Raw genomic sequence first — 25,727 nt, 5'->3', positions numbered from 1 at the left:
AATAGCAGAATTAGCAATAAATAACATCGCTCATGTAAGTCATTAATTCTGCAGAACACATTTAATAAGTGGTGTGACCGAGAGCCTCATAAATCTCTGGCTTTCCCTAGCCGTGAGAGCTGGTCGAGGTTAGGGCATCTGCGTGTTGAGCTCTCCTACATCTGGGCAGTCCAAGATATTTACATCCGTATTTTCCATCCTTTTGAGTAATCCCAAACGCATTCGATCCACAGGGATTATTCAGATAGATTTAAAATAAGAAGGAAACCTACCCAAGTCTTCAGGTGCCCTATCAGCATTAACACCACAAAGTCCCAGCAGCATTAAGTTCTCATTCCAGCAGGAACTCAGCCAACCAGCCATCTACAGAGAGACCTTTTCATCCCTTCTTCATTATAGGAAGTTTCCCCGTAGCCCTCTCCAAAAACTATATCAAACAGGGGGCTTTTGTAGCATGCCTGGAAGAGTACCAAATTCAGCTTACTTCCAACCAAGTGGGGGAAGCTTTCAGAAATGGCAAAGATGACTGGGAGCAAGGAGCCAGTCCCTCTGTCAACATAAGGGGAGACTTTTCAAAAGCATGTAATTTAGGATCCTAAGTCCCATTAATTTGCACTGAGACTTAGGCTCCTAAGTTATTCCCTCCTCCCAATAGTCCTTGCAGTATTGGATGCCACACTGGAACTTAACATCTGAAAATGGCTTAGTTCCATCCTTTTGGGAATAAGTGCTTCAGTTCAGATGTTTGCTTTGTGTTCCCCCCCCCCCCTCCCATGGCTAAGAGAGTACGACCCACACGTGCACAAAGAATCTTGCTTCTCTTGGTAGGGTCTATCCCCAGAACACATTAGCACATCCATCGGGAAGCAAGGTAGTTTGCCGTGTTGTTAATGCCAGGTACACCTAGCTGCAGAGGAGAGCACACCACCAAGTAACGAAACAGGTTCGTTCATGTGACTCTTTCATCCCCCATAATCCTCTTCAATACAGAGGCAATATTTTAGTTGTAAACTTTTCCTTTATTCCTCCTCTTCAAGCTAATCGAAAGCCCATGGACTTTGTCTGCAGCTGCTGTGACATTTTTGTCCACCTTGTTGCTCTTCTGGGTCTTATGTTCATATTTTAAGGAATGGGATCTTCAATAAATGACTTGATATTAAATCAGTCCTGTACTACCACTAACCCATGGACTGGAGACACAAGGGGCATAGTGAGCGAGTCCTCCTACCACTGGGGCCACCCCACCCAATCACACCTCTCAATTCAGTCCCCTTCCATCTGCAATGGTTTAGCAAAACAAAACTTAATTTTTTTTTTTTGCGTCACTTCAAAAAATTACATGGGAAAGGATTTTTACTTAACTTTTCCTCTGTAGTGCTGCAAACCTACATGCAACGGGATTGGGCTAGTGCCTGAGAGCCAGAAAGTGAAACAGACTGACTGTTTGTAAAGGCCAAGCTGAACCAAGTGCAAAGGGCAAAAATCAGAGATGGTGTTGATCAGAGCTGACGCATGGGGAGAGGTCATGTCTTCCCCCCGCCCCACCCCTCCACCCCCGATTTCTGCCAGGATTTATATGCTTTGCCCTTAGGGTTACCATATTTGAACATTCAAAAAAGAGGACACTCCACAGGAGGGCGGGGGGGTATTTGTTCGCCCCACTCTGGCCCCATCCTAACTCCACCCCTTCCCTGCCCCCATTCCAACCCCTTCCCCAAAGTCCCCGCCCCAACACTGCCCCCTCCCTGCCCCATTGGACCCCTTCCCCAAATCCCTGCCTTGGGCCCGCCTCCTCCCCTGAGCGCGCTGCGTTCCCCCTCTTCCCCCTCCCTCCCAGCCACATGAAATGGTGCAAGCGCTGGGAGCTAGGGTGAAAAAGCGGGCACTCTCTCAAGTGATCAACATTTACTTTCTTTCTCGAATGATCAACATTCACTCTCTTTCTTGAATGATCAACTCTTCTTTGGGGAAAAATAATAATGGCAAAATCCCGGACGTTTTTAGATATTTAAAAATTCCTCCTGGATGGCAATTTAAGAACCAAAAAGCCGGACATGTCTGGGAAAATATGGACGTATGGTAACCCAATTTGCCCTGAACCTTGCTGCATCCCACAAAACCTTTAAATTGTGCCCCCCGGCCCCCACTTTCAACAGTTACATGTTGTTTCTGGTGTTGATAACTCTTCATTTCATCTCAGGTCTAGCAATATTTGGTGTTCTACTTAACATGACTCCAGGAGCTGGCGTTTTATTAAGTGAGAATCTCAGCTTTCATTTTAAAAACATACATAAGGGGATTTTACATTGGGGAACATCCTGCAACGTGTTTGTTTGCCCAGATGATCTGCCAGGATTTAGAATTTTATTTATCTTTTAGCCATAGTAGATGGGGGAATGTATCTCACAAGCACAAAATGAATTTGCCATTAGTGTGCGGAGTCAAGGTTATTTCAGTAGCAAAGCAGCTGTGAGCAGAGGAGAGAGAGAGAGTGTGCGTGTGTGTGTGTGTGTGTGTGTGTTTTGCTTCACAAGCTGCCTCTTTACTGTTAAAAGTGCCAGAGCCTTTTAGCATAATTCAGCTGTGTCACTGCATGGTCACGAGAGCCCTAAAAATGAATGAGAGTCTGTTTACTCCCCTGCCTTTCCCCTTAGAGGGTCACATTCTGGTTTCTGGCATTCCCCGTACATTGTACTTGTGTGTGGAAAGCTGGTGTATTGCACTTATTTCAACAGCACGAGCTGTTGGGTTTCTAAAGGTTGTTCTAGCTGGGAAGCGCTTAAAATGAGAGCCAGGATCTGATCCTGCAAACTGTTACTTATACCAGCAGTCCCGTTTGAAGTTGTGGTTACCCCCATGAGTCAGTATTTTATAATGTCTGTTTTCTCCCACTTCTCAAACAGCACTTTGTATTCATAGTCCGCATGGCAGGGATCGGACTTGGGCTATTTTTTCTTTACATATTTTTGCTTTTGGGCCCTGATCCTGCAAACGTGGGCATGCATAGCCATGAGAGGAAAAAAATCAGGCTACTTTTGTTTAGTTGCTTAAAGGTGGATTTAGGAATCTAAATGGTAGGCGTCCACACTTAGAAATTTTGCTTTTACATTTTATGGAACGTATCGCCAGTGCTTCGGAGGGGATTTTGTTTCCAAATCCCACATGCATCTGCGATAGCTGCTTGCAAACCGAGATCTGTATTCTGTGGCTGACCCTGTCTCACACTGATGAGCTGAACCAAAACTTGGGATTGGAATATCCCATTGATTTGAAAAGGGGGGTGGGAGGAGAGGTTGAATTGAGGATCTGAATTTTGCACCTCATGCTTACCTTCAATGGGAAGCCAAGCTGGGGCTGCGTTGGATATGGGGGGCAGGGCTTCATGCTTATTGAGGAGAGCAGAGTGGCTCACCAGCAGGGGATCCTGCAGCAGAACTCTGCCAACAAAGCTGACAAAGGCTTCTGCATCTAGGCTCTTTTATTTGCTCTGTCACTCCTGCTTTCCCTCTCTCGCTTGCTCGCCACTATTAAACAAATGCTTCCTGTAACGGGGTGCAAAGTAATAGCAAATCCATCATTGCATCCTCCTTTACTCAGCCTGCTCTGATGACTAACTAGGATTCTTCTGAAGCAATTCTGTCCGGGGTTATGTACTCGGGTGCATGGCTTTTATAGAAAGCTGTTCTCTGAGGCTGTCTGTGCATTTAGCTGGCGGCTGTTTCCCTTTTTTCTATGCCTGTGAGTGTGCCGCGCTAACGCAGATTCATCTTCTTCTCTCTGGCTGTAAAGAGAGAATATAAAATTTCTGCTGTCAGAAAAGGACTTTCATATCGCGCATTCCGGGGATGTTTTTTCTTGGCTGTGGGAACACACAGAGCCATTGATTTTAGTCAGAAAGGACCGGGGAAGAATTTAGTTAAGATTTAGAAAAATCCCTGTAGTCTGCATCATCTCGGAAGAGGAAAAATGAAAGCAAAAGAATCCAAGCTGGCAGGCCCAACGTCTCCCCAAAGGGAGGTGGGGGTTTTAAGATGCACCAGGAGAATGCCAGCCTCCTTCATTTTCATGGGGTTGCGTTGAAAGGCTAAGCGCTGTAACCAGAGCAAATGCGATCGCGTGTGGGAAGGGGAAAAGGAATACGTGAGGCATTTCCAATCTGTTTACATGAGCGGCAGATCTTCAAGGGCTCAGTGCCCATAATTAAAGCCAGATTTTCAAAAGAGCTCCATTCCCACGTAGGCGCTTCCATAAAGACCGGATTTTCAAAAGCGCTCGGCACCCAGCAAACTCCCATCGTGACCCTCCTGGCCAGATTCTTAAGAGCTGATCATGCTGATGTCTTTTGAAAATGAGGTGGACTTATTTTGGTATTTTAATGGGAGAGGTGCTCCGTTGAGAATCTGGCCCCCATTGTGGGGACTGAGCACTTGCCAAAAAATCTGGGCCATGCCGTATTGAGTGTGTAACACTTCCAGCTCTTGCGCTCATCCTCGCCGCCCTTCTGCCCGTTCCGATGGCTCATGCTAAGTGTGGAAGCTGTGTCCGAGCTAACATGGTTGGTGAGAATGAAAACCAGGAAATTCCTTGGTATTCATTTGCTTGCGAGCATTGATTGAGTGTTTTGAAAGTAAAACTCTCCCAAAATGCGTTTGCACAGAGGTTTCTGCCAGAAGTGCTTGAGCGATCATCTTGAAACCCTTTGGTTTCCCTTCTCCGGTTTTTGTTTTGTTTTTTAAAAACGGTCAATCCCAGCAGGGAGTAGAAACAATATCATGTGACTTATGTGGTCAATTGCACCCCAGGAACACTGAATAGTTAAAGATTTAGTTGACGCAGATAGTTAATGGAAAAACCCATCGGCTGCAATATGCTTGCACGATATTCTCACCATTCCAAATAATGAACGAATGCATCCAAGTCTGTTCACAGAGAATCTGCAAAACAGAAGAGCAGGCTGAACTCATTGAATAAATGATCAACTTCCTATAATTAGCTTGGCTGTAACTGCAAAACCCTGGATTATGAGGTTTCCTCTGCTATGAGGCTGATAAACTGTGCGGCTTCTTTCTTCTGTCATGAATTATTGTTAAATCTCTCCCTTCCCCTCCCCCTTTTCACCTACCCACCCTGTGAACCTGGGTCATGAGGAGGGATTTAAACAGCATTTCTGCTACAATTCATAACATAAAGGCCTCCCAAATCCCTCCCAAATGCAACATCAAGTCATGTAGATGAAAAATAAGACCAGGGTGACGTGGGTGGAGTGAGGTGCGGGAGAGCATGGGTATAACTAGGAGTAACAGCACATCATTAATAAAAGCAGCATTTAGGCTGAATATGACAGTGAGAACTACTAGAATGCGGTCTGGTCTCCCAAGAGAAGTGCTGGAAGCTCCGCTTGAAACTAGATTGGATAAAATAATAGGAGGAAAAATACCGTGAGAACAATCCTGCAGTGCCTTTGGAGGATGAACTAGATGGCCTAATAGGACTCTCCCATCTCTAAATTCTCTCTCCTCCTCTTTCTTTTCCCTGCGATCCAGACACCCACAGTCCCCACTGCAGAGCCATTTCAAGTCTGGATTGCATGGATGGCAAATGCCCAAAGCTGGGCTTACGTTTGGGATCTGCTCTGAACTCGTAAGCGCAAGGTTCTTTCCCCTTCTCAGGATCTCTCTCCTTTTCACTAAGCAGGGTTAAAAATCAGGTGGTCCAGTTTCAAAAAGCCACCAGTCTAATTCTTAGCAGCAGCAACACTTGTTCTTTGTTGTTTAAAATGCTGAAAGACGGTGTCCATCAGCCTCTCTCTGGGTACGTCCACACTGCAGTCGGCGGTGGGATCGCAGCTCAGGTGGGCCTATCCGCTCTGGCTTTAACCTAGCTCGTGTGGCTAAAAACAGCAGTGAAGATGCAATGGCCCAGGTTTCAGTGCAGGGACAGGCCCATCCGGAATCCTGGCCGCCTGCTCACACTGCTCACCTATCCCCGAGCTGCAGCGGGAGGCGGGTGGAGAAGTTTGTCACTTTCCCTCATTCTGTGGATGAGCCGATCCGAGATTTGTGGCTCTTGCTGCGATCTCGTTCATTATCACAGTCTGGGTGCAAGTCAACGTTTTTCAGAAGTGACTTCAGATTTTGGGCGCCCCCAGTCCTCTTGGGCCTGATAGTCTTTTCCCATATGAGGAGCACTCCGAGCTCCCATGGACTGCAATGGGGAGAGGATTTCACCCAAGAAAGCTTGGGAGCCTGATGAGGGTGTGCAGGTCTCCAAAGCCCCTACCACACTGAAGTCAATGAGAGCTTTGCTGTTGACTTTAATGGGACCAAAATTTCACCTCTGGTGTTTTTTCCCCCCACCACTATGAATTCCCATCTCTCTTGGTTCCCTAAGCTGATGCCATGTGGACATCTTCCTTGCTGAAACTTACTCTGAGCATCCTGTGTATTTATAAGCACTCAGGACTTGGAATTCTCCTTGTTTTTGTGTTTTCCCCTCCCATGTGCCCTTCTTCTCTATGTCCACTTGCTGCGGCCTCCGGAGTGTTGCCTGAGTTCTCCCTCTTGTTCACCCAGCTTGTGTTCGCAGATTTTGGGGTGGAGGGGTGACACCAGATCAGTGCCTTACAGTGATTCAGTGTCAAGAGCCAAGGCTAGACCTCAGAAGATCATTGTTCCCAGTCTTGTGATGAATCCGTGAGCTCTAGCTGCCTCTTTACATTGTGCTTCTCTCCACGTCCTGACAGTGCTGGTATCCTTTTAGTATGGTGCTTCTGGAGCTCGGCAGGAATGCGTTTTGCTTAGGACTAAGTGAGAAGAAATGTTCATGCCAGCGGCCAGGGTTCTATCCTGTTTCTGATGAGGTCCCCAGCAAAACTTCCATTGTGGAGCAGGATTGCTCTCGGCAGATTAATTTTGAATGTTTAGGATTCGGATAAGATATGGGTAATTTTAGTGAGCTCTTTCGAAACCTGGTTTGGGATATTTGGACCAACGCCCTAGTATGTTAGAACAGCATCCAGGGCCCTGCTGTGGCAGGTGCAGTATATCTGCAGGGTGAGAGTCAGTCGCTGGCTTGAAGAACTTACAGGCTAAATAAGTGAGGCAGACAAAGGAAGTTTTATCATCCCCATTTTACATATGCAGAACGGAGGCACAGAGAGATTGGCTTGTCTGAGGTCACACAGGGTGTGTGCTGGAGATGGGACACTGCATGGAGTGGATTGGTGCTCTGAGGTGCTACCGAGAACCCCCTTTCTTAGGTGCCTGGCCGGTGTCACTCACTCATATGCTTAGGGTTAAACTGGTCATTGGGGTCGGGGAGGAATTCCCCCGCTTCCCCCAGTCAAACTGGGGTTTTCTTCACCTACCTCTGCAGCATGGGGCATGGACCACCTCCTGGGATCATCTGGGCATACCTCACCTGATCACTTCCCTGTCCTCAGCATGAGTGGCACCTCATCTATCCTGTGCTCTGCTTGTGGCACGCAGCAGTTTTGGCTCCCGAGGACTGAAATGCTTTAGTTTAACAAGTCATTGGGTTCAATGTAGGGGCATTGGGGTGAAATTTAATGGCCTGTGATATGCAGGAGATCAGACTAGATCAGGGCTTCTCAACCTTTTTCTTACTGAGGTCCCCCTCAACATGCTATAAAAAGGCCAGGGCCCGGTAGTGGGGAGGGGGTGAGGGAGTGCAGGGCTCTGCGCGGGGGGACGGGGGACCCTTGGGCATAGGCATAGTTTTACTTCTATGTTTTTGGGGGGGCAAGGGCTGGCAGGGCTCAAGCCAGCTCCACACAGCAGGGTCCAGGGAGGGAGTGCCACCTCCCCCCGACTCATTCAGGAGGCCACCCAGCCTGTCTGGGCTGTGTGGGATTACAACCAAAAATATAACGCAAAGTGGGGGACTCAGTTCAAAAAGTCTGAAAACCACTTGAGTGCGGGGAGGAGGTAGTCAGGGGCTGTGTGCAGGCAGGGGTGGTAGTTTGGGGTGTAGGGAGGGGGTAGCTAGGGGCTGTGTGCGGGGGGGGGGGGGGTTCCCAGTGCGGCTCCCAGCTTCAGTGAGGGGGGTGGAGGGTGCTGGGGCTCCCGGCTTCAGCCCTGTGCCGCTCCCTGCTGGGGGCGGGGGGGTGCTGGCTTCAGCCCCGCGCTGTTCCTGGATCAGCGCTGGGACTCGGGCCACCGGGTTTCAGTGTCGGAGCTCCGCGGCCCCCCGAAAGGGCTCGCAGACCCCCAGGAGGCCGCGGAACCCTGGTTGAGAACTCCTGGACTAGATGATCTAATGGTCCCTTCTGGCTTTAAACGCTGTGAATCTGAATGTGTGACAGCGGTGGGAAACGAGCCCAGATCTCCTGGGTCTCAGTCTAGTCCCTTATCCGCAAGACCCTCTTTCCTCTCTGAACTGAGTTTGACTTCTTTGTGCTCTTCTTTTCTCCAGGTCTGTGACGATGGAAGAAGAGGTCCATCATCTAGAGGCCTGACTGGGCGACAGTAGGAAAACCCTCCAAGAGACGGGCAGCTACTAGCTTGAGATACAGAGCGAGACAAACATGCTGAAGCCAAGTGGACTTAAAATCCCCGGCAGGGCGGGGAAACACTCCAGCCCCGTGGGACGGGCTTCGGGGACAGCTGCAGCTGCAGCCACTACTGGCTCAAAGGAAGGTGAGACCTGGATTCATCTAGGGCCTGGCCCAAAGCCCTCTGAAGTTACCTGGTGAAAAACGTCTTAAGTCTGGGTTCTCCTGGTTTTAAAATCCTCCGCGCTTGTTCCTCATGTTGGCATAAATAGGCTCATCATGGCAACTAGGCAAAGCAAGTATATTGGAATGAGAGAGTTGTCACCCTCTAGTGGCTGATCTACAGAGCAGATAGGGACCTGCTTCTTTCTACTTGCTTTAGAGGTTCTCTGATACTTGCTTTAGAGGTTCTCCTTAGCTTAAGATGTGGGATGTTTGGAGCTGAAGGAACCGGGTTGTAGTCCCAGCTCTGCGTGCATGTATACCTGGGTGACTGATCTAGTAATTGCATCTGTCTGCAGCACATAGAATCATAGAATATTAGAGCTGGAAGAGACCTCAGGAGGTCATCTAGTCCAATCCCCTGCTCAAAGCAGGATCAACACCAACTAAATCATCCACATGGGTTCATTTGAGTAGACTTTTTTTCCAACTGTACAGGGTGTACAGAATGAAGGCTGAATGTCTTTTTTTAATACAAGTGTTGTACTGTGGTGACAGTCGTGGTGCAATTACAGGGCACTCAAGGGTGTGTGTGTGTGTGTGTGTGTGTGTGTGTGTGTGTGTGTGTGTAAAAGCTGCCTGGGGAACTGAAAGCCTCACTCGTACACATGCACAATAGTCACTGAGGCACAGACTGATAGGAATAATGTGTTGTCATGAGATGATGCAAGAATGATTTTGCAGAGTTATGAGAGTGAACCTTTCTGACTGATGGAACTTGGAAGGGGGAGGGCAGTTTTTGATTATCCTGAGTCGGTGCAGCAATTTGGGTTGACTCATTTGCAGGTGACCTTCATGCTATGTATTATCACTCATATCCTGGACTGTGGGTGTGTGATCTTCGTACCCTGCATACTGTTTACACATCAGTATGTGTAAGGAATGTGGTTTAGCAATACTAGGGCCAATGTTCAGTGCAACCCTAAAAATTCAAGGGATTGCAAGCCCTTCATTTAGGGCTACAGTTTCCAGTTTGTGATTTCTCCTGGCTGCTTAATTTTAAGCAACTTTTGGCTAACTTTTTAGGTATAAAAATTGTTTCTGTTTTAAAACAATTCCCTTGAAACATATAAAGTGGGTCCTTTCCAAATGCTCGTGATCCCAGGAATAAGCCCAGATATGGTGAATCTTTAGGGCCTGCCAGGCCCTCCACTAACTGTTTTCAATACGCAGAGATTTTTTCACTATATATTTCATTAAAAACATACACTCAAATGTTTGCCTTGATGGGGACGTTGCTGGTTTTAACCTAAAATCTGCCACCCTCTCATTCCTACCTCAACATAAGACAGTGTTCGCTAGCTTTATTAGTGCTGTGTATGGTTCTGTCCCTTTAGAGAATAGCATTTTTTAGGTCCCAATCCTGCAGTGAGTTCAGTATAAGCACAGAAAGGCCCCCTGCTCCTATATGACTTTTTTGCAGGATCGGGGCCACAGCTGACAAAGATCTGTGTTGTCATTGCAAAGCAAGTTAGTCTGGGGTGATGCTTGCACAAAAGAGAGGGAAACCAGGCAATGATTGGTGCAGTGGTGGGACCATAGAAGTGTTGTTTTTAAAAAAAAAATCCTTGTGGGATTTCAGTGGCAGGGAGGTTGTATCAATGTATATTTGTCTTGTCAACTCTTTGCAATGAGAGCAGGGGTTCAGGGAGCTACATCTGCATGCGCTTGCCACACAAAGCGCCCCTCTCTGCTCAGTGACTCTGACTCTGTTGCCATTTCAGTGACACTGATTTGTTCAGGGACCTTTGTAGTGGATATTTCTGTTCCTTCAATGGTGAATAGCACCCCCCTCTGCTCCCGCCAACTGTCCCCTGGAGCAGATTGCAAAAACCTTAGGATTTAACTTGCTTTTCTCTGTGAGTGCAAATCTTTTCTGGGCTGCCAAACCCAGTCATCTCATCGGACTCTGGACCAAATCAGTAGCTAGCACAAAGTGGCGTTGAAGTCCATGGAGCAACACTGATTGACACCAGCAGAGGATCTGGCCCTCTGTGTTGTGTTTAAAATTCTACTGAGGGTGATGTGGTGATGAAGACAGATGTGACCATTAGCAGGGTTGTTGTTTAGCTTTAGGACCTGTCTCTCACAGTTCAATGACATTAAAAGCCTCCTGATGTCTAAGTATTAGGGTGAGGACACAGTTAAAGCAAATGGAGCAAATTCTCACTGCAATGAATTATTTTCTGCAATATTTTCTCTGCTCTAGGTAGGAGTGATAAATGAATCCAATTCTGATTCCCTTCCTCTAGTTTAGTCCCATAGACTTCAGCAGGCCTAGCTGCGAAGGTATCGTTATGCTCAATAGTATCCAAATCTGCTCCTGGAGTACCAGGCAAAATACACCTCCCCTTTTTCCCCCCGGTCTGCACTGGCATTTGAACGGTGCTGCCAGGGCCAGTGCAAGGAAGTTTCGCGCCATAGGCAAAACTTCCATCTTGCGGGCCTCTCCCCCCAGCCCTGCGGCAGCTCCCCCCACCCTGAGGCGCTCCCCCCCGCGGCAGCTCCCCCCTCCCCCCCGGGGAGCCGTGCGGCAGCTCCCCACCCCAGCTCACCTCTGCTCCGCCTCCTCCCCGAGCACGCCGCCCCCGCTCTAATTCTCCTCCCCTCCCAGGCTTGCGGCGCCAAACAGCAGTTTGGCGCTGCAAGCCTGGGAGGCGGGAGAAGTGGAGTGGCGACCGCGTGCTCGGGGAGGAACTCTGTTAAAAAAAAAAAAATTGGGGGGCACCGCTTTTTGGCGCCCCCAACTCTTTGGCAACCGCCTAGTTTGCCTTAATGGTAGCACCGGCCCTGGGTGCTGCAGTGACTGAGAGCGAAGTGGGTCAAAGATGCCTCGTTAGCTACCAGCACCAGTCTGTCAATGCACTTGATGTTGAGTCTATTTTTGAACCTGTGGCAGAGGGCGAATTACAGTTGGTCTGGCTGTAAGAGGAAGGGGGGGGGGAATTTCCATCTTCATGGACGTGTAGAGAGATCCCTGGCCACTGCTATCCCCTTCAAGCTGCCAGTGCAGGGTCTCAGCATAGGCAGTCAGCATGTGTGTTGCAGTGCGAAAGGGTTAATAAGCAATGACAACTGGCCTGCTGCAGCCATTCAGCTGGGTTTGGTGCTTGTTTACTGCCGCTCTTTTGTGCCTCTGTCTGCCACAGCCACCCATGGTCGTGATGAATGTGCCCCCAAAGCAGGCCCAGCGCAAGCAGCATGCAGCCTCGTGCTGAGTTTGACCTTTGCCTGCAAAGCTTAAAAACAAGGTTTGTTGCTCAGAAGACCAAGGTGGAGAGGTGGGGGAATACTCTGACCTGCACTTCTCCCATGGGGTCAGTGGGGGAGTGACTGTATAGGACTGCACTCGGGGCAGAGAGGAAGAAAAGGGTGGCAGGTAGGTGGGGAAGGATCTGGCTGGTGATCTTGGGCATGCAGCATCCGCAGGCTGTAAACGGCCTCGGGTGTTGTGCTGGTTCTCATTTCCCTGCTGCAAGATGCACTGCTGCCTCTTCCCCAGATCTGGGCAGGCAGCATCTAGCTGCGAAGGGCACACTGTCCTTGGCTTCATGCACAGCATGGGGAGCTGCTGAAACAGTCGCTTCTCAGAACTCTTCCTCCATGCCTGGTGGGAATGGGACCGAACGGGACTGTGGAGCCAGCCACGTGTTCGTCAGGCAGCTGTAGCAAGGCTGGGCCTCACACTCCCTATTTCTTCCCCTTGACCCTGTCCACATGCCACCCCCAGCCTGCTACCTCTCCCCGGGCGGTAGGAGCGTGGGACGCTGGGAGGGGCTAGCCATCCCTTTCTCTCACTCCCTGCCTGCCCTGCTCTCCGTTTGCCTGGGTACTGTGAGACGGGCCCCCCACTGCACTCCAGAATCTAGCAACCAGAACTTGTTGTCTCCTCCTAGGTGCACTTTTCCAGCCTGGAGAGGAGCTGCTGGGCTGGGCTTGTAGGCTCCCACTGAGCATGGATGGGGCCCGGGGACAGCAGCGGGGAGAGCTGGTGCTGTGGTACCCACCCTGGTTACTCCAGCAACTAATGGCACTTAAACAAACCTACACCATGATACAAAATGTTCCCCGCCCTTTCCTGCTGAGATTGGCCTTGCTCTGGTGCCTAGTGGTTGAGTGCCACAAAATCCGCCTCCTCTCCCCCCCGTCCCATCCAGCTGGCATTGACTTAAACTTTCGTCAGCCATCTCAGCGGCAGGGCCCGGCCTTGTGTGGGGCATGGATTGCACTCACCAGCCTGGAGGGGGTCAGGGTTTGAGATGCATCCTCAGGGAGGCTTGCTGCCTCCGTTCTCTGCACCTGCCCTGTGTCCTCTGATTTCTGAGCACTTGGCTCTCAGCTGGGTCCCTTTCACCAGCACTACCCTCCCTTATGCAGTGATAACCTGTCCCTGGTGGCACATTAATGTGAATGCACAGAAATAACCGTCACGCCAATGGATAACTAGCAAGCAATCGGGTTTGTACCTTGGTGTCTAATGCCCATAAGTGTAACTGTGCTATTAAATCAAGACAGGCCGTTAGTCTCCTCTTGCTGTGGCGTAAGAAGTGAGGGACTGCCAGCCTGGAAGGCCATTAGATATCCTGCTTTGAGCCTAGTGTTTAACACCCTCCAGTGATGTCCCAACAGTTTTCATCTGTCCTCCCTTGTTCGTGGCAGATCTCGAGACTCTGTAGTGTACAGGATGAAGGAGGGGAGGCAGACAAGTTGTGCTCTGGCAGAAAGTGATGACTTTCCATTGTCTCTAGAAAGACCCTTCCTGCCTTCTCCCCCGCGTCTGCTGTCCACCAGGGGGCTCTCCTTTTGATAGCTCTGTCTCCAAGGCCTGGTGCGAGTTGATGGCAGGAGCTGCAGAGAGATAGCCATTGGTAGTACACACAAGCAGTGTTACGGATCCTGTAAAATGCAGGAGCTATGCTGCACATCCTTAAGTGCCATCCACCAGCACCTTCTCTGTGAAAGAGTTCTAGACATGGCACGCTCCGAGCATTGTCTCTGGGGAGGTGCTGAGCTCCTGCAACTCGCACTGAAGTCAAGGGGAGATGAGGGCTCATGGCTCCCAAAGTCCCATTACTAAGGTATTACCTTAGATCAGTAGGTTTCCAACTGTGGGTCGCGACCCAGTACTGAGTCGCAGAATGTCAGGCACTGGGTCGTGGCGGCTCTGGTCAGCACCGCCGACCGGGCCGTTAAAAGTCCCGTCGGCGGTGCTGCCTGGCTAAGGCAGGCTAGTCCCTACCTGTTCCGACACTGCGCTGCGCCCCGGAAGTGGCCGGCAGCAGGTCTGGCTCCTAGGCGGGGGGGGGCCATGGGGCTCTGCGCACTGTCCCTGCCCCGAGCACCGGCTCCGCATTTCCATTGGCCGGTTCCTGGCCAATGGGAGCTGGGGGGGTGGGGGGTGGGCGGTGCCTGCGGGCGAGAGCTGCATGGAGCCCTTGCACGCCTCTGCCTAGGAGCCGGACCTGCTGCTGGCCGCTTCTGGGGCACAGCGCGGTCCGTGGTGCCAGGACAGGCAGGAAGCCTGCCTTAGCACCCCTGCTGCGCCGCTGCCCAGGAAGTGCCCAAGGTAAGCCCACGCCTCAACCCCACACCCCAATCCTCTGCCCAGCCTTGAGGCTCCCCCCAAACCCAGACCCCTTTCCTGCACCCCAAACCCCTCATCCACGGCTCCACCCCAGAGCCTGCGCCCCCAGCCCAGAGCCCTGACCCCCTCCTGCACCCCAGAGCCCCCTCCCACGCCCTGAACCCCTCATTCCCGGCCCCACCCTGCAGCCCTCACCCCCACACTCCAACCCTCTGCCCAGCCCTGAGCCCCTCCCAAACCCCTCATCCCTAGCTCCGTTTGGTTGCGGGCATCAACAATTTTCTTCAACTTAGTCACCAGAAAAAAAGTTTGAAAACCACTGCCTTAGATGGCTCATACGCGTTACATGCTCTGGCTTTGTGACTCCTGTGGACATGGAGCATTGGTGTGTCTATAGTCTTGAAGGCTGGGATTTTCAAAGTTCCTAAGGGATTTCGGTGCCTAAATCTTACTGAAAGCCAATGGAAGGTGGGCACCTCACTCTCTTAGGCTTCTTTGAAACCCACAGCCTTAAAATGTGACCCTCTCTTTGCTACCTTGATAGTCCTTCTCTCCCTCACCAGTCCACCCCCCACCCCAAGCGTTGTAACAATGGGGAGGGTATGAAAAGCCACCACAGAAGTGTGGCTGAAAAGCAGGCTGGAAATCTAACTCTGCATGTGGCTGATACAGCAGGGAGTAGATCACCGCTAACATGCTCTCTTGTTTCCCATTGTCTGCCAAAAGGAGACGGCAAGTGAGCCTGCAGGCAGCTAGGGAGGTCTGTGTGTCTAAAGCTCCAGAATTAATGTTCAGATTTCTTGTTGCCCCTAAAATTTCCGGGTCTTACAAATCCGTCCCTGCCCCAGACAGTCTCCCTTCGCTCTAGCGTTCTGGAGCTGCAGGAATGAATGAGCAGCAATGATGAATGGAGTCCACACAACTTTCACAGCTGGTGGAACAGGTGAAGGCTGCTGCGAATAGAAGTGTTTGCATGTCAGTGTGTTTTTCAGTCGCTCAAAAGAGTCTTAAAGTAACTGGGTGAATGAGGAAAGCCTCTCCTTTCATGCGGTAATCTCCTGTCAGCTGGCCCTAGGGTTCATTTACAAGGCATTTTACGGCCCTTCAATCCTCTTTGGGATTAGAGAACTTTTGGCAAGAAGAAAAAGGGGGAAATGAATATGTTCAGAGCTCTGGCAGATGCTGAGAGTTCCAGTGCCTGACAGAGATGGTCCCCAAACCAACTCCTGTGTCCTGAACCTTGGGCGTGGTCAGAGTCTGAACCCAGACTAGATCCACATTTTGCAAATGGGCCCTGTTTTTTTAGAATATGTAGACGCCAAATTCAAGACCCAAACACCGCCATGCTCTGGCATGTCTGCCATCTGGATCCAAATTGTTTGCATTAGGGGCCCACCCTTACTGCCAAGGACCAAGGGGAGGTGTACCTAGGCAGCACAGGAAAATTGGCCAGAAGCCTGAGAATTGCACCTAATTTGCATACAAACTCACCTACATTATTTTTAAATCAAAAATTAATGCACAGAACCATCATTTTTGCTTGTGGGTCTTGATAAGATGTTGCTTGATGGCTCTGCCCACCAGGAATGAAAACAAAATAACCCCAGGCCTTCAGGGCCATTAGCGAGGAATAGCCGACTTGGGCTCCAGCCTGCTAGAATAATTAGTCTCTGTGGGCTGTACTGAATGTTTTATAAACCAGGGAGACTGTAGGCTCAAGGATGAGGGTAATGGGATGCAGAGGTGTTTGCTCTGAGCTGAAGGTTCCAAGTGGGCCCAGGACAGTAGTGGTGGAAAGTGGGTCATTACTACCTGGTGCATGGTCAGTGGCCTGCATACAATGAGTTGATAGTCTTCGTTTGGCTCTTTTAGTGACAGTTACCCATCACATCTGGCTAAAAGGGATGCTGTAGGTTGAACAGAAGGTAGGATGGGCTTGATTCAGGAATTGCTAGGTGAGGTTTCTCCAGCCTGCGTTATGCAGAGGGTCAGACCTGATGTTAAGACCAGAAGAGACCTTTATGATCATCTGTCACTCTAGAGAAACTGCCACCACAGTGGGCACTGCTCGGTTCCTTTATTGGAGCTTTGGGCGGAGAGGCTAAAGACTGACTGAGTCACGGAGACTGAACAACACTGTCGCTCCCGTTAGGTCAGTTTGTGGCTCCTTTGTCAGATGCTGCAGAGAAGCTTGGGCTGTCCCTGCCTGTGCTGTCTGGTCTACAGGGCTGTCTCTCGGACACCTTTCACAAGTACATGATCAGCCCGCTTACAGAGGGGAGAGAATAATGTTAGGACTCCCATGGAGAGGGCTGTAGATTAGGACTCTTCAGGCTGCAGTCTGAGCACTTCTGCTATGAACCCTGGCAAAAGTTTCATTTTAAAATTGCACGTCATGAACTTCATAGGACTTGGACAGATTTTAGCCAAGGTTTGAGCTGTCCAAGGGGCGGGGTGGGGGACGAGGTAGCTACGCTGTCTCCTGTTCTCTTTCTACAAGTGCAACTAGCTTCTAATGGATACTTATAGTTTTATACTCTTATTGATTCCATACTGAGAAGTCTGTAAGTGCATGCATCTGAGTCCCATTAACATTAATGGGCTCTGGCTGCATGCGTGGAGCCAGAGGAGAGTAAACCATCGCCCGTCTAACTTCTCTGTAGGACTTGTGTTGCACTCCTCTCCGCCTTCATGGGTAATCTTTGTTTCTCTTTATTTATCTGCAGCTGGATTAATAACATGTAAAGAACCTGCAAATATTTTGCATGCTCCCTAAAGGTTGTCGGGCATCTGTCAGAGTCTATTCCGGTCATGTAGTCGGGAGAGCGAATTTCTATTGCCTCTAGGTTGATTTTGTGACCTGATGGACAAAGGGAATGCAAGGAATGAAGAATGTGTTCTTGAGAGGGAATTATGCTTAAATAATTGGAACCAGCAGTATCTGTTCTGGATGTCTCCAAGGTAAGCACTGGCATTTCAACTGGTTTAGCTGCGGGGTCCATTTAGTGTACGCTGCTTTTTCATTAGACTCTAAGAAATCAGCACAGAGGCTGCCTGATGATGTATCAGGCTAGTAATTCTCTAGGAAGGGGTTCCAAACAAAAACGGAAACTATTCAACTGCTGCCGAATGCAAAACATGGATTCTACGATCCCATTTCACTGGAAGTTGATTGATTCCCACAAGGGGCTAACTCTTGTCTCCACACAGGCTTCGTAGCTCCCAGGCCAGTAATGTTAAATTTGGGTGTTGCACACTGATGAATCTAGAGAGAATAGACCCCCATGCTGAAGAGCCAGAAACTGCTATTGTTTCTAGCAAAGGTTTTGTTTTTTGTTTTTGTTTTGCTTCAGGCCTTCTGGCGCATCCTTTTGTTCTCTGTTAAAGGATATTCATTCACACTTGCAGAATGGATTTAGGTTAGAGCTAGTGACAGTTCTTGACAACGTGCTTGAGACCTTTACTAGACATTTCTTCCTCGGGTCTCTCTCAATGGAGACCACCTCAATGGGCCCTATCCTGCTGAAATTGGTGGGAGTTGAGGGTGCTACGAGGCATCCCTCAGGCTCAAGCCCCACATGCTTCTGACACTAATAAGGTATCAACTTGTTTAACACTGTTTGCCCTTAGTCATACCTGTCTCCATTCTTTTGTCAAGGAAGGTCTTGAATACCGGAATGCCAGTAAGAAAATGTTTCTTACAGTTTGATTCCACATTACATTAGCTAAACCTAAAGAAACTTGCTTTTAACAGGTACTGCTTCATAAGCCTCTGAAATGAGAGAGAAATATGAATGAATGAATTGAATTAATGGGGATATCCCATCTCCTAGAGCTGGAAGGGATCTTGAAAGGTCATTGAGTTGAGTCCAGCCCCCTGCCTTCACTAGCAGGACCAAGAACTTATTTTGCCCCTGATCCCTAAGTGGCCCCCTCAAGGATTGAACTCACAACCCTGGGTTTAGCAGACCAATGCTCAAACCACTGAGCTATCCCTCCCCCCAAATACATTGTGGCCAAATACATTAAATTATGTTCAGAATGTATCCCCTAATAATTCTTCCTTTTTACCTGCTTGTGCCAAACAGTGCAAGTGTGTGTGAACCTACAGAGGAGCAGAAAGAAAACTGCTGAGCAGTATTACCCTACAGATAGTGCAGTCCCACCCCGCCAAAAACATAGGTCACCCCTAACTATATACATGATAACCCTGTGCAGTCCCATTGCAGCTGGGATGCTCTTCGTCTCAGTCCTCTGGGTTTGGGGGGAATCGAAGTCTCCTAAGCAGCATGGGGACTGTACATTGTGGATGGTAAAGGAAGCAATTGTCTGCGAGCTTGTAGAGACAGCAGAGGCTGGGCATGGATTGATACTGTTCAGATTACATTTCTATTTGGGAGTCCAGTTGCTTGGACTGAACTACATTTATAATGGCAAAAGGCTTAGAAAGGGGAGGCAGGCAACAAAGATGGTGGTGGCAGCATCGTCACAGGGAGACACAGAAAAGAATAGATTGATTGAGGTTTTTTTTAAATTATTATTGTGGATGTGACTAAAATGGTTTGAATGAAGGTCACGTGATGGAGTCTAAATCCAGCCCCTGATTGGGTGTGATGATGCTCTCCAGAGAGTTTTGCATATCTGCCTCTAATCCTGGAAGCCAAATGTTTACTGGCACTATTAAGAACCTTTTTACTACTTGAACAGGACCTTGATTCAGCTCTCACATCCCTGATAAGGGCCTCTCTGTCTATACTCCTGCTATCTGGAGTGTGACTTTTTGAAGGGGCAGATAATCCAGGGCTGGATTCCATTTCCAGAAAAGACCTGGTTTGATGCATTCCAAGCAATACAGAAAGGTATTGAATCAATCCTGTTTTAGCTAGTTTCATGGGTGATTTCGATAGACAATTGAGAGGCTGATTTAATTGTCTTACTCGTTAGATGCTCTTGGAAGGATCTGATATAGTTAATCCTTACCATTCAGTGCACTCCTTGCAGAATTGCACACTCTGAAGGCATATGAAAGTCAGACACCCTCCTGCTCTCTCTGTCTGCAGCCTCCTCACAGAACAGCAGGGAAAGAAAATCCTCTTTCCACAGACGTTCAGGTCATGGTGGTTTGGTCAGAAAGTGCCAAGTCCTGTTTGCTGGTGTAAATCTGGAGTAACTGTGTTGCCTTCACTGCCATGCTGGTGTAAATAAGAACAGAATTTGGCCCAGCAGATTCTGTCTCATACAATTGTGATCCAGTATCAGCCTGAAGTAGGTGACACTCCTCCTATAATACACCAAGCCAATGATACAAGCTTCTGGTCTACTGCAACCTAGTATTGCCAGACCCAAACACTTGAAATTCATGAGTCAAGCTCCAGAATATCACATTTTAAAACGCTTTGCTATTTTTTTTGGTCTTCTAATTTCAGATCCCTTAGGTTCACATTTTCAAACTGTTTTCTACAAACAAGAGAGCTAGACACTTAGCGCTTGTCTACATCGGGACACTCAGGAAAATTAATCTGAATTATCTAGAGGTGTTTATTCCAAGTGAATTAGTTAAACACATTAAACCCTTGTGTAGGCTCTCTCGTTTGGAATTAAAGTGTCCTTAATGTAAATTAAATTAAATAGAATTAGACAATAACAACAAGGAGTCTGGTGGCACCTTAAAGACTAACAGATTTATTTGGGCATAAGCTTTCGTGAGTTAAAACCTCACTTCTTCGGATGCAACAATTAGACAATGTTATCCCCATTTTACAGATTCAGAAACTGAGAAGATTAATGAAGTTTAAGGCCAGAAAGGATTATCTAGCCTGACCTCCTGCATATCACAGGTCATTAATTTAATCTAGAAACCCTCATTAAGTCTAAAGACTTCGGTTAGACCACAGCATGTCATCCTTAGGAGACTAAGCTGTGCATCACAGGGAGAAAACAGGGAGGGACTGTGGTCCAACCAAAGCTGGAGGCCCCTGCCGGGACAGGGAATTATTAGGTGAGACATGTGGCAACTTGCTCAAGGTCACAAGGTGAGTCAGAGATGCAAACAGAATCCACTAGTCCTGTCTCTCAGTCCCTTGGACAACCCTTTTTCCACCTTCCTTGCGGTCACAAAACCACCCACTTCCTTCCTCTGATGCTGTATCCAAAATGCTTGGTTCCCCTAACCCTAAAAACCTTTGTATTGTTTCAACCAACCCCCCACAGAGACTTTAATCATTTCTTAATGTTTGTAAGATCATTGTGCCATATAGAGATAAAATCTGCCTTTATTATCAGCGTATGTAAATTTGACCTCTATGCATTTAAATAAATACAATCAACTACAATGAATACTTAATGAAAACTTCAGAAACCGTATATTGCATAATCCTCTATATCCCACAAACCTCTTTACTGCAGTAATGTACATTTTGGAAGAGCTTTTTGTTTTGCAACCAGAAGGACTAGAAACATGACTTAGACAACATTTTAAAATGTACATTTTGGATTCTGTAGACAATTTCATGACCACAGGAAACTGTGTGACCTCAGAACTGAGAATTGCTGCACAAAACAACAGTGTGTCTCCAAGTCTAGGAACTACTTGAACACAGGTATAAGTATAAAACTAATAGTCTAATTATATTTTGAGGGAGTGGAATGATCGGAGATGAGTTTTGAATACAAACTGCTACAATGAGTGAGGGGATTTTAGAATGGGAGCAAACTGACTGCACAAGGTCAGTCAAGGATGATGAGGTATAAATAAAATATAACCCCCTGCAGGATCATGCATACCTGGGAAATTTGCTGTGTCCAGGTTTGGCTTGAATATTCAATCAGGGGAGATGAATGGAGGCCCTCAGGAAAATCAGAGTGCCTCTTCTGAAGTCTTTAATTTTGTCTGGAATCTTAGTTTTGTCTCTTTTGCATGCTGGAATGATGCAACATGCTATTTGGTGAAGCAGCTGAGACTTAAAGCATTTTGGTGCGAAATACCTGCTATTGACGTGGATATCTTTGTCCCTGCTGCGGGGGGGGGGGGAGAGAGGGGGTGCACTTTTTTTTTCAGGGATTAGGCATCTATGGCAAATGGGGAATTTGGCGTTTTCTGCGAGTCGACTCTGTTTATGCTCAACTCATTGCCTCTTGAATGGGACACTGAGCCATTTAAACCAGATGTTGAGAACCAACTCGATGGCTTAGCAAATTTTAACCCTCAACCCTCCAAATTCCTGTTATTAGATTAACTCAACCAAAAGAACAGGAGTACTTGTGGCACCTTAGAGACTACAAGTACTCCTGTTCTTTTTGCGGATACAGACTAACACAGCTGCTACTCTGAAACCTGTCAACCAAAACAGAACAACAAAACTGCATTCTAGACACTGGGTCAGTGTGTGGGCAGCTAACGCTGTGTGTTCACTTAGGAAGATGTATAGACAGAGCTAGTTGTACATAGGTACCTACTTGGAGAAATAAACATCTTACAGCCCAGAGAACTGAAACTACATTTCAGTGCAGTTTGTCCCCAGGGTTGTACTGGAGTGTCTCTGGCAGTTATGGGGTTTGAGCTTTTCTTCTCCCATAATTCCACTGGGGTCCCAGAGACATCCCAGCAGGCCTTTTGAAATCTCTTTGTTCCAAGGAATTGGATTGGGAGGTAGGTTACAGGCCAGCTAGTGTGGCTGTGCGGTGAAACAGCAGGTATGGAATGGAGACCCTGCACTATTGGCATTTATGCTGGTGCTATGCCAGGGGTTCAGTTAACACTGATTCAGCTCTGTGCTGTACCATAGTGTTGGTTATTTGAAAACAAATCTCTTCAACCGTTCTTATTAGGAGCCAAAAATGCTAATTCCCCCTTTTTAGTTACATTTTGGTCGTCCTACCTTGATGGGCATGTCTCCCCCCACTGACATCGGCGGGAATAGAGAGCGTGGCAGGAGGTAGCTCCAAGACCATACAGGCCGCATGACTTGCCTGTACTCAGGATGAAAATGACCTTTATTGCCACGAACAGTAATTTTGAAGGATTCCATGTTACTTAATGGCCTGAAAAGCCCTAGGATTCGTTTCTTGCATTTGCATTCTAAAAGAACCATCCATTTCTCTCACTAGCTGCAGGAGTTTGCTGTTTTAAAGCCACTTTGGGAAGCCATCAGAGTCTAGTGGTTACAAGGAGGGCCTGGGAGTCAGGATGTGGGGGTTCTGTTCCACTGACTCTCATCTGTGGGTCTAATACTAATGGGAGCTGGATCAGACCTTTAACGTAAATGGAAATGGCTTCAATAGAATCAGACCCTGTTACCATTTGAGGGAGCTCAGCACCAGACAAGAGACCCTCAGCAGTTTGCAGGATTGGGCCCTGTGTGACAACTGCTCTGTGCCTCAGTTCCCCCCCCCCCCCGAAAAGTCTCAAGTGTGGCGTGAGGGTTCATTAACAAGTGTTTAAAGTCCCCCCAGCCCCGAATCTTGCATAGTTATTCCTCCTCCCTGTTCGCAATTGCGGTGAAATGTCTGTCATCCGTTGAGTCTGGGTAAGGAAGGGGTGAGCCGAAGAGGATGGCTCTGTGGTACAGCAAGGGACCTATTGCCGCAATCCTTCGATTGCCGGGCTGTTATGACATATTGTGTCAGTGACGGTGTGATGTGTCGATGCGGAGGCCAGGAGGGGATTCATTTCCGATGCCTTTGGTCAGCCTGTGGTTCTCTGCATTTGTGTGTATGAGGCCGAGTGGTCCAGTAGATAGCACGTTGGACGGGGACTCAGGAGATCTGTATTCTAGCCCTGGCTCTGCTGTTTGACTTCAAGCAAGTTACTTCCCCTCTCTGTGCCTCTGTTTCGCTTCCTACCTTTGTCTGGCTTGTCTCTCTTTAGCTGGGAGCTTCTGTGGGGCAGGGCCTGTCTCTTATGTGTCTGTCCAGTGCCTAGCACCTGATTTCAGTTGCGGCCTCTCAACCTTTTTGAATCATGTCCCACCTTAGCATTTTTTTCACTTAGAGCCTCCCCTTACAGCGAGAAACACCCCCTACCACTCATACGTAGGGTGACAACACCATTCATGTAAATTTGGCCCAGCCATGTCTCCATCGTGAATTAGAAGGCTTGCCATGACCCCTGGAAAGCTTGACTTCCCTTCACTGCCTGAGTTGAGAACCGCTGCTCTAGCTGTTACTGTAACACTATTAATAATCATTTATAACAAACTTAACGATAGGCTCATTGTTATAAATCGTAACCACACACAGAAGAAAATGTCAAATGTTTGCTCCTCCACAGGATGTCAGAATCCTTCAAACCCCCACATATGTGATCTGCACTAAGAACTCAGATCAGGCTTGTCAGGGGCAGCTGATGTGCACATACTCCCAGGCTTCAGGAGCAAGGTAGGTTACACTAGTCATGCTTAGAAGAATAACACAGCCATCAGCACAGCCTCTTCCGTGCTAGAATTCTGTTACCTCGTTTGCAGAGCCACTGCCATACAAATGATTTGACATCTCTCTTTAAAACTTAGGTGCAAAAAATGTCAGACAGGCAAGTAAATATCCAATCAGAGTATCCAAATGTGGAATTTCTAAGTCCCCCTAAGGAGCACAAGTTTTTAAAAAAGCCTTGATTGGGGTCAGATTGAAGGGGGAAAGTGATAGTCTCCTGTCCAAGTTCTGCCCTTAATCCCAAACTCCTCCCATGACCCCCTATCAACTGGGTATTTATGCTAAAATGCTCAGTAACAGTGTAATACAGGATTGACATTTAAATCGTATGTTGGCACTTGAACCTCATGATGACAATGGAGATGACTTGGGCAGATTATGCCTCTCAGCTATTGTTCCAGGTTGCACCTGCATGCTCAGGCAGACAACGCTGCTTTGGTGACATTTGGCAGGTTATCATCACAATGCTAAGGGCTAGAAATTTAACAGCGGACTGGGTCATTATAACCCTGCCTGCCCTCAGTCTTATCTGTTGACCAACTGCATATGCTCATTCCTATCTGGCAGAACTTGGAACAAGCCTAGACTTTTCTTCCCAGTCCTGATGTTGCCTCGCTCTGTCTCCCTCCTGCTGTGACTGGCTGGAATGACCAAGCCCAGCAGGCCACGGTAGAGCACGCAGGCGGGTTTTTTTTACATCAGTTCATTTTTCACATGGCTTACTCTTAACAAATATCCCTGACACAAAGCTGGCCCTTTCACATCGATCAGTGAGGCTTCAGCATGGGGGAGGGAGGGTGTGATAACTCAAGCTGTTCTTGTTGAACCAAAACAGCCAGGCTCACCATCTGATCCATTCAAAACAGGAGCAGGAGGAGGAAACTTTTGTCTAAGTGGAAAAGGACAAAAATGGATAGAAGAGAAAATAATCGTTTTTTGCTTCCAAGGGGTAAAAGGTTAAGAACGGAGAGTAAAACATAGTTAAATGCTAGTGACTTATTAGCGCTGGATATTTTGCTGGTTCAGTATCTTGGGGTAGATCAGTCCAGTGTGTGGGTGTCAAACACGTGTCCCACTTGTATGTCTACACTGCAATAAAAGACCCCGGGCGTGGTCACAGATGGTTCAGGTTGCAGGGCAGTAAAATTACAGTGCAAATGTTCAGGCTGGAGCTGGAGCCTGGGCTCTGAGACCCTACGAGAGAGGTGGGTCTTAGAATGTGGGCTCTAGCCCAGCCCGAACGGCTACACTGCTAATTTTAGCCCCAGAGCCCGAGCCCAAGTCAATTGACCCTTGCTCTGAGACTTGGTGCAGTGGGTTTTTTATTGCAGTGTAGACATATCCTTCGTGCCTGATCCACTTCCCAGTGGGAGCGGGAACAAGCCTTTGTGCAGTATAGCCCCAAACGTTTACAAATCATGAGTCAGGCTCCAAAAAATCTGGTAATGGGCTCAAAAATTATGAGATTAAAAAATATCAATACATTTTTAGTTCTTTTTCATTTGCCTTCTGAGCCTTTAGAGGGTCCTCGGGGCACATTTTCAAGCTTTTCTTCACAATCATGAGGGCTAGAAACTTAATTTATTTAAAAAAAAAAAAGGCAGCAGCAAACTGAGATTCTCATATCATCACATGATTCTGGGGGCTGGGGCTTTAAGTGAAACACCAAATATCGTGAAACTTGCAATAAAACTGTGAGAATTGGCAATACTGCTGGTAACCCACCCCCCCTTATAGAGCTACAGCCCAAAGAATCTGAAACTTTCTTTTTGTTTCAAAACACATTTTTCTTTACTGCATTTTTTCAACAAACAAAAAATGAGTGCCACAAGCAAAACATTTATATGAAGACCAAAATCACGGGGGCAAAGAAATACAAACATGCAAGTTTATTGTTTCATATTTTTACTTTCTGTGGGGGTATTTCTGTGTTTGAATTTTGACTTGGAAAAGGGCCGTCAGAACAGTGTTTACAAATGCAAT

The 25,727-nt window shown here is 47.9% G+C and overlaps 1 protein-coding gene across 3 annotated transcripts in view; it reads left to right on the top strand.

Annotated features, from left to right (window-relative positions):
• CLIP2 (CAP-Gly domain containing linker protein 2) overlaps positions 1–25,727 on the top strand; it is a 124,718-nt gene that overhangs the window by 14,818 nt on the left and 84,173 nt on the right. For all 3 annotated transcript variants that reach the window (XM_065573007.1, XM_008166152.4, XM_008166153.4), the window contains exon 2: positions 8,434–8,657. In XM_065573007.1, the coding sequence (XP_065429079.1) occupies positions 8,546–8,657 (112 nt within the window). In that variant the 5' untranslated portion in view covers positions 8,434–8,545. The remainder of the gene's footprint in view (positions 1–8,433; positions 8,658–25,727) is intronic.

The sequence above is a fragment of the Chrysemys picta genome, chromosome 19 (assembly GCF_011386835.1).
Source record: "Chrysemys picta bellii isolate R12L10 chromosome 19, ASM1138683v2, whole genome shotgun sequence".
NCBI lineage: Eukaryota > Metazoa > Chordata > Testudines > Emydidae > Chrysemys > Chrysemys picta.
Note: the sequence above shows the minus strand (reverse complement) of the source record. Positions and strands in the feature narration are given on the sequence as shown.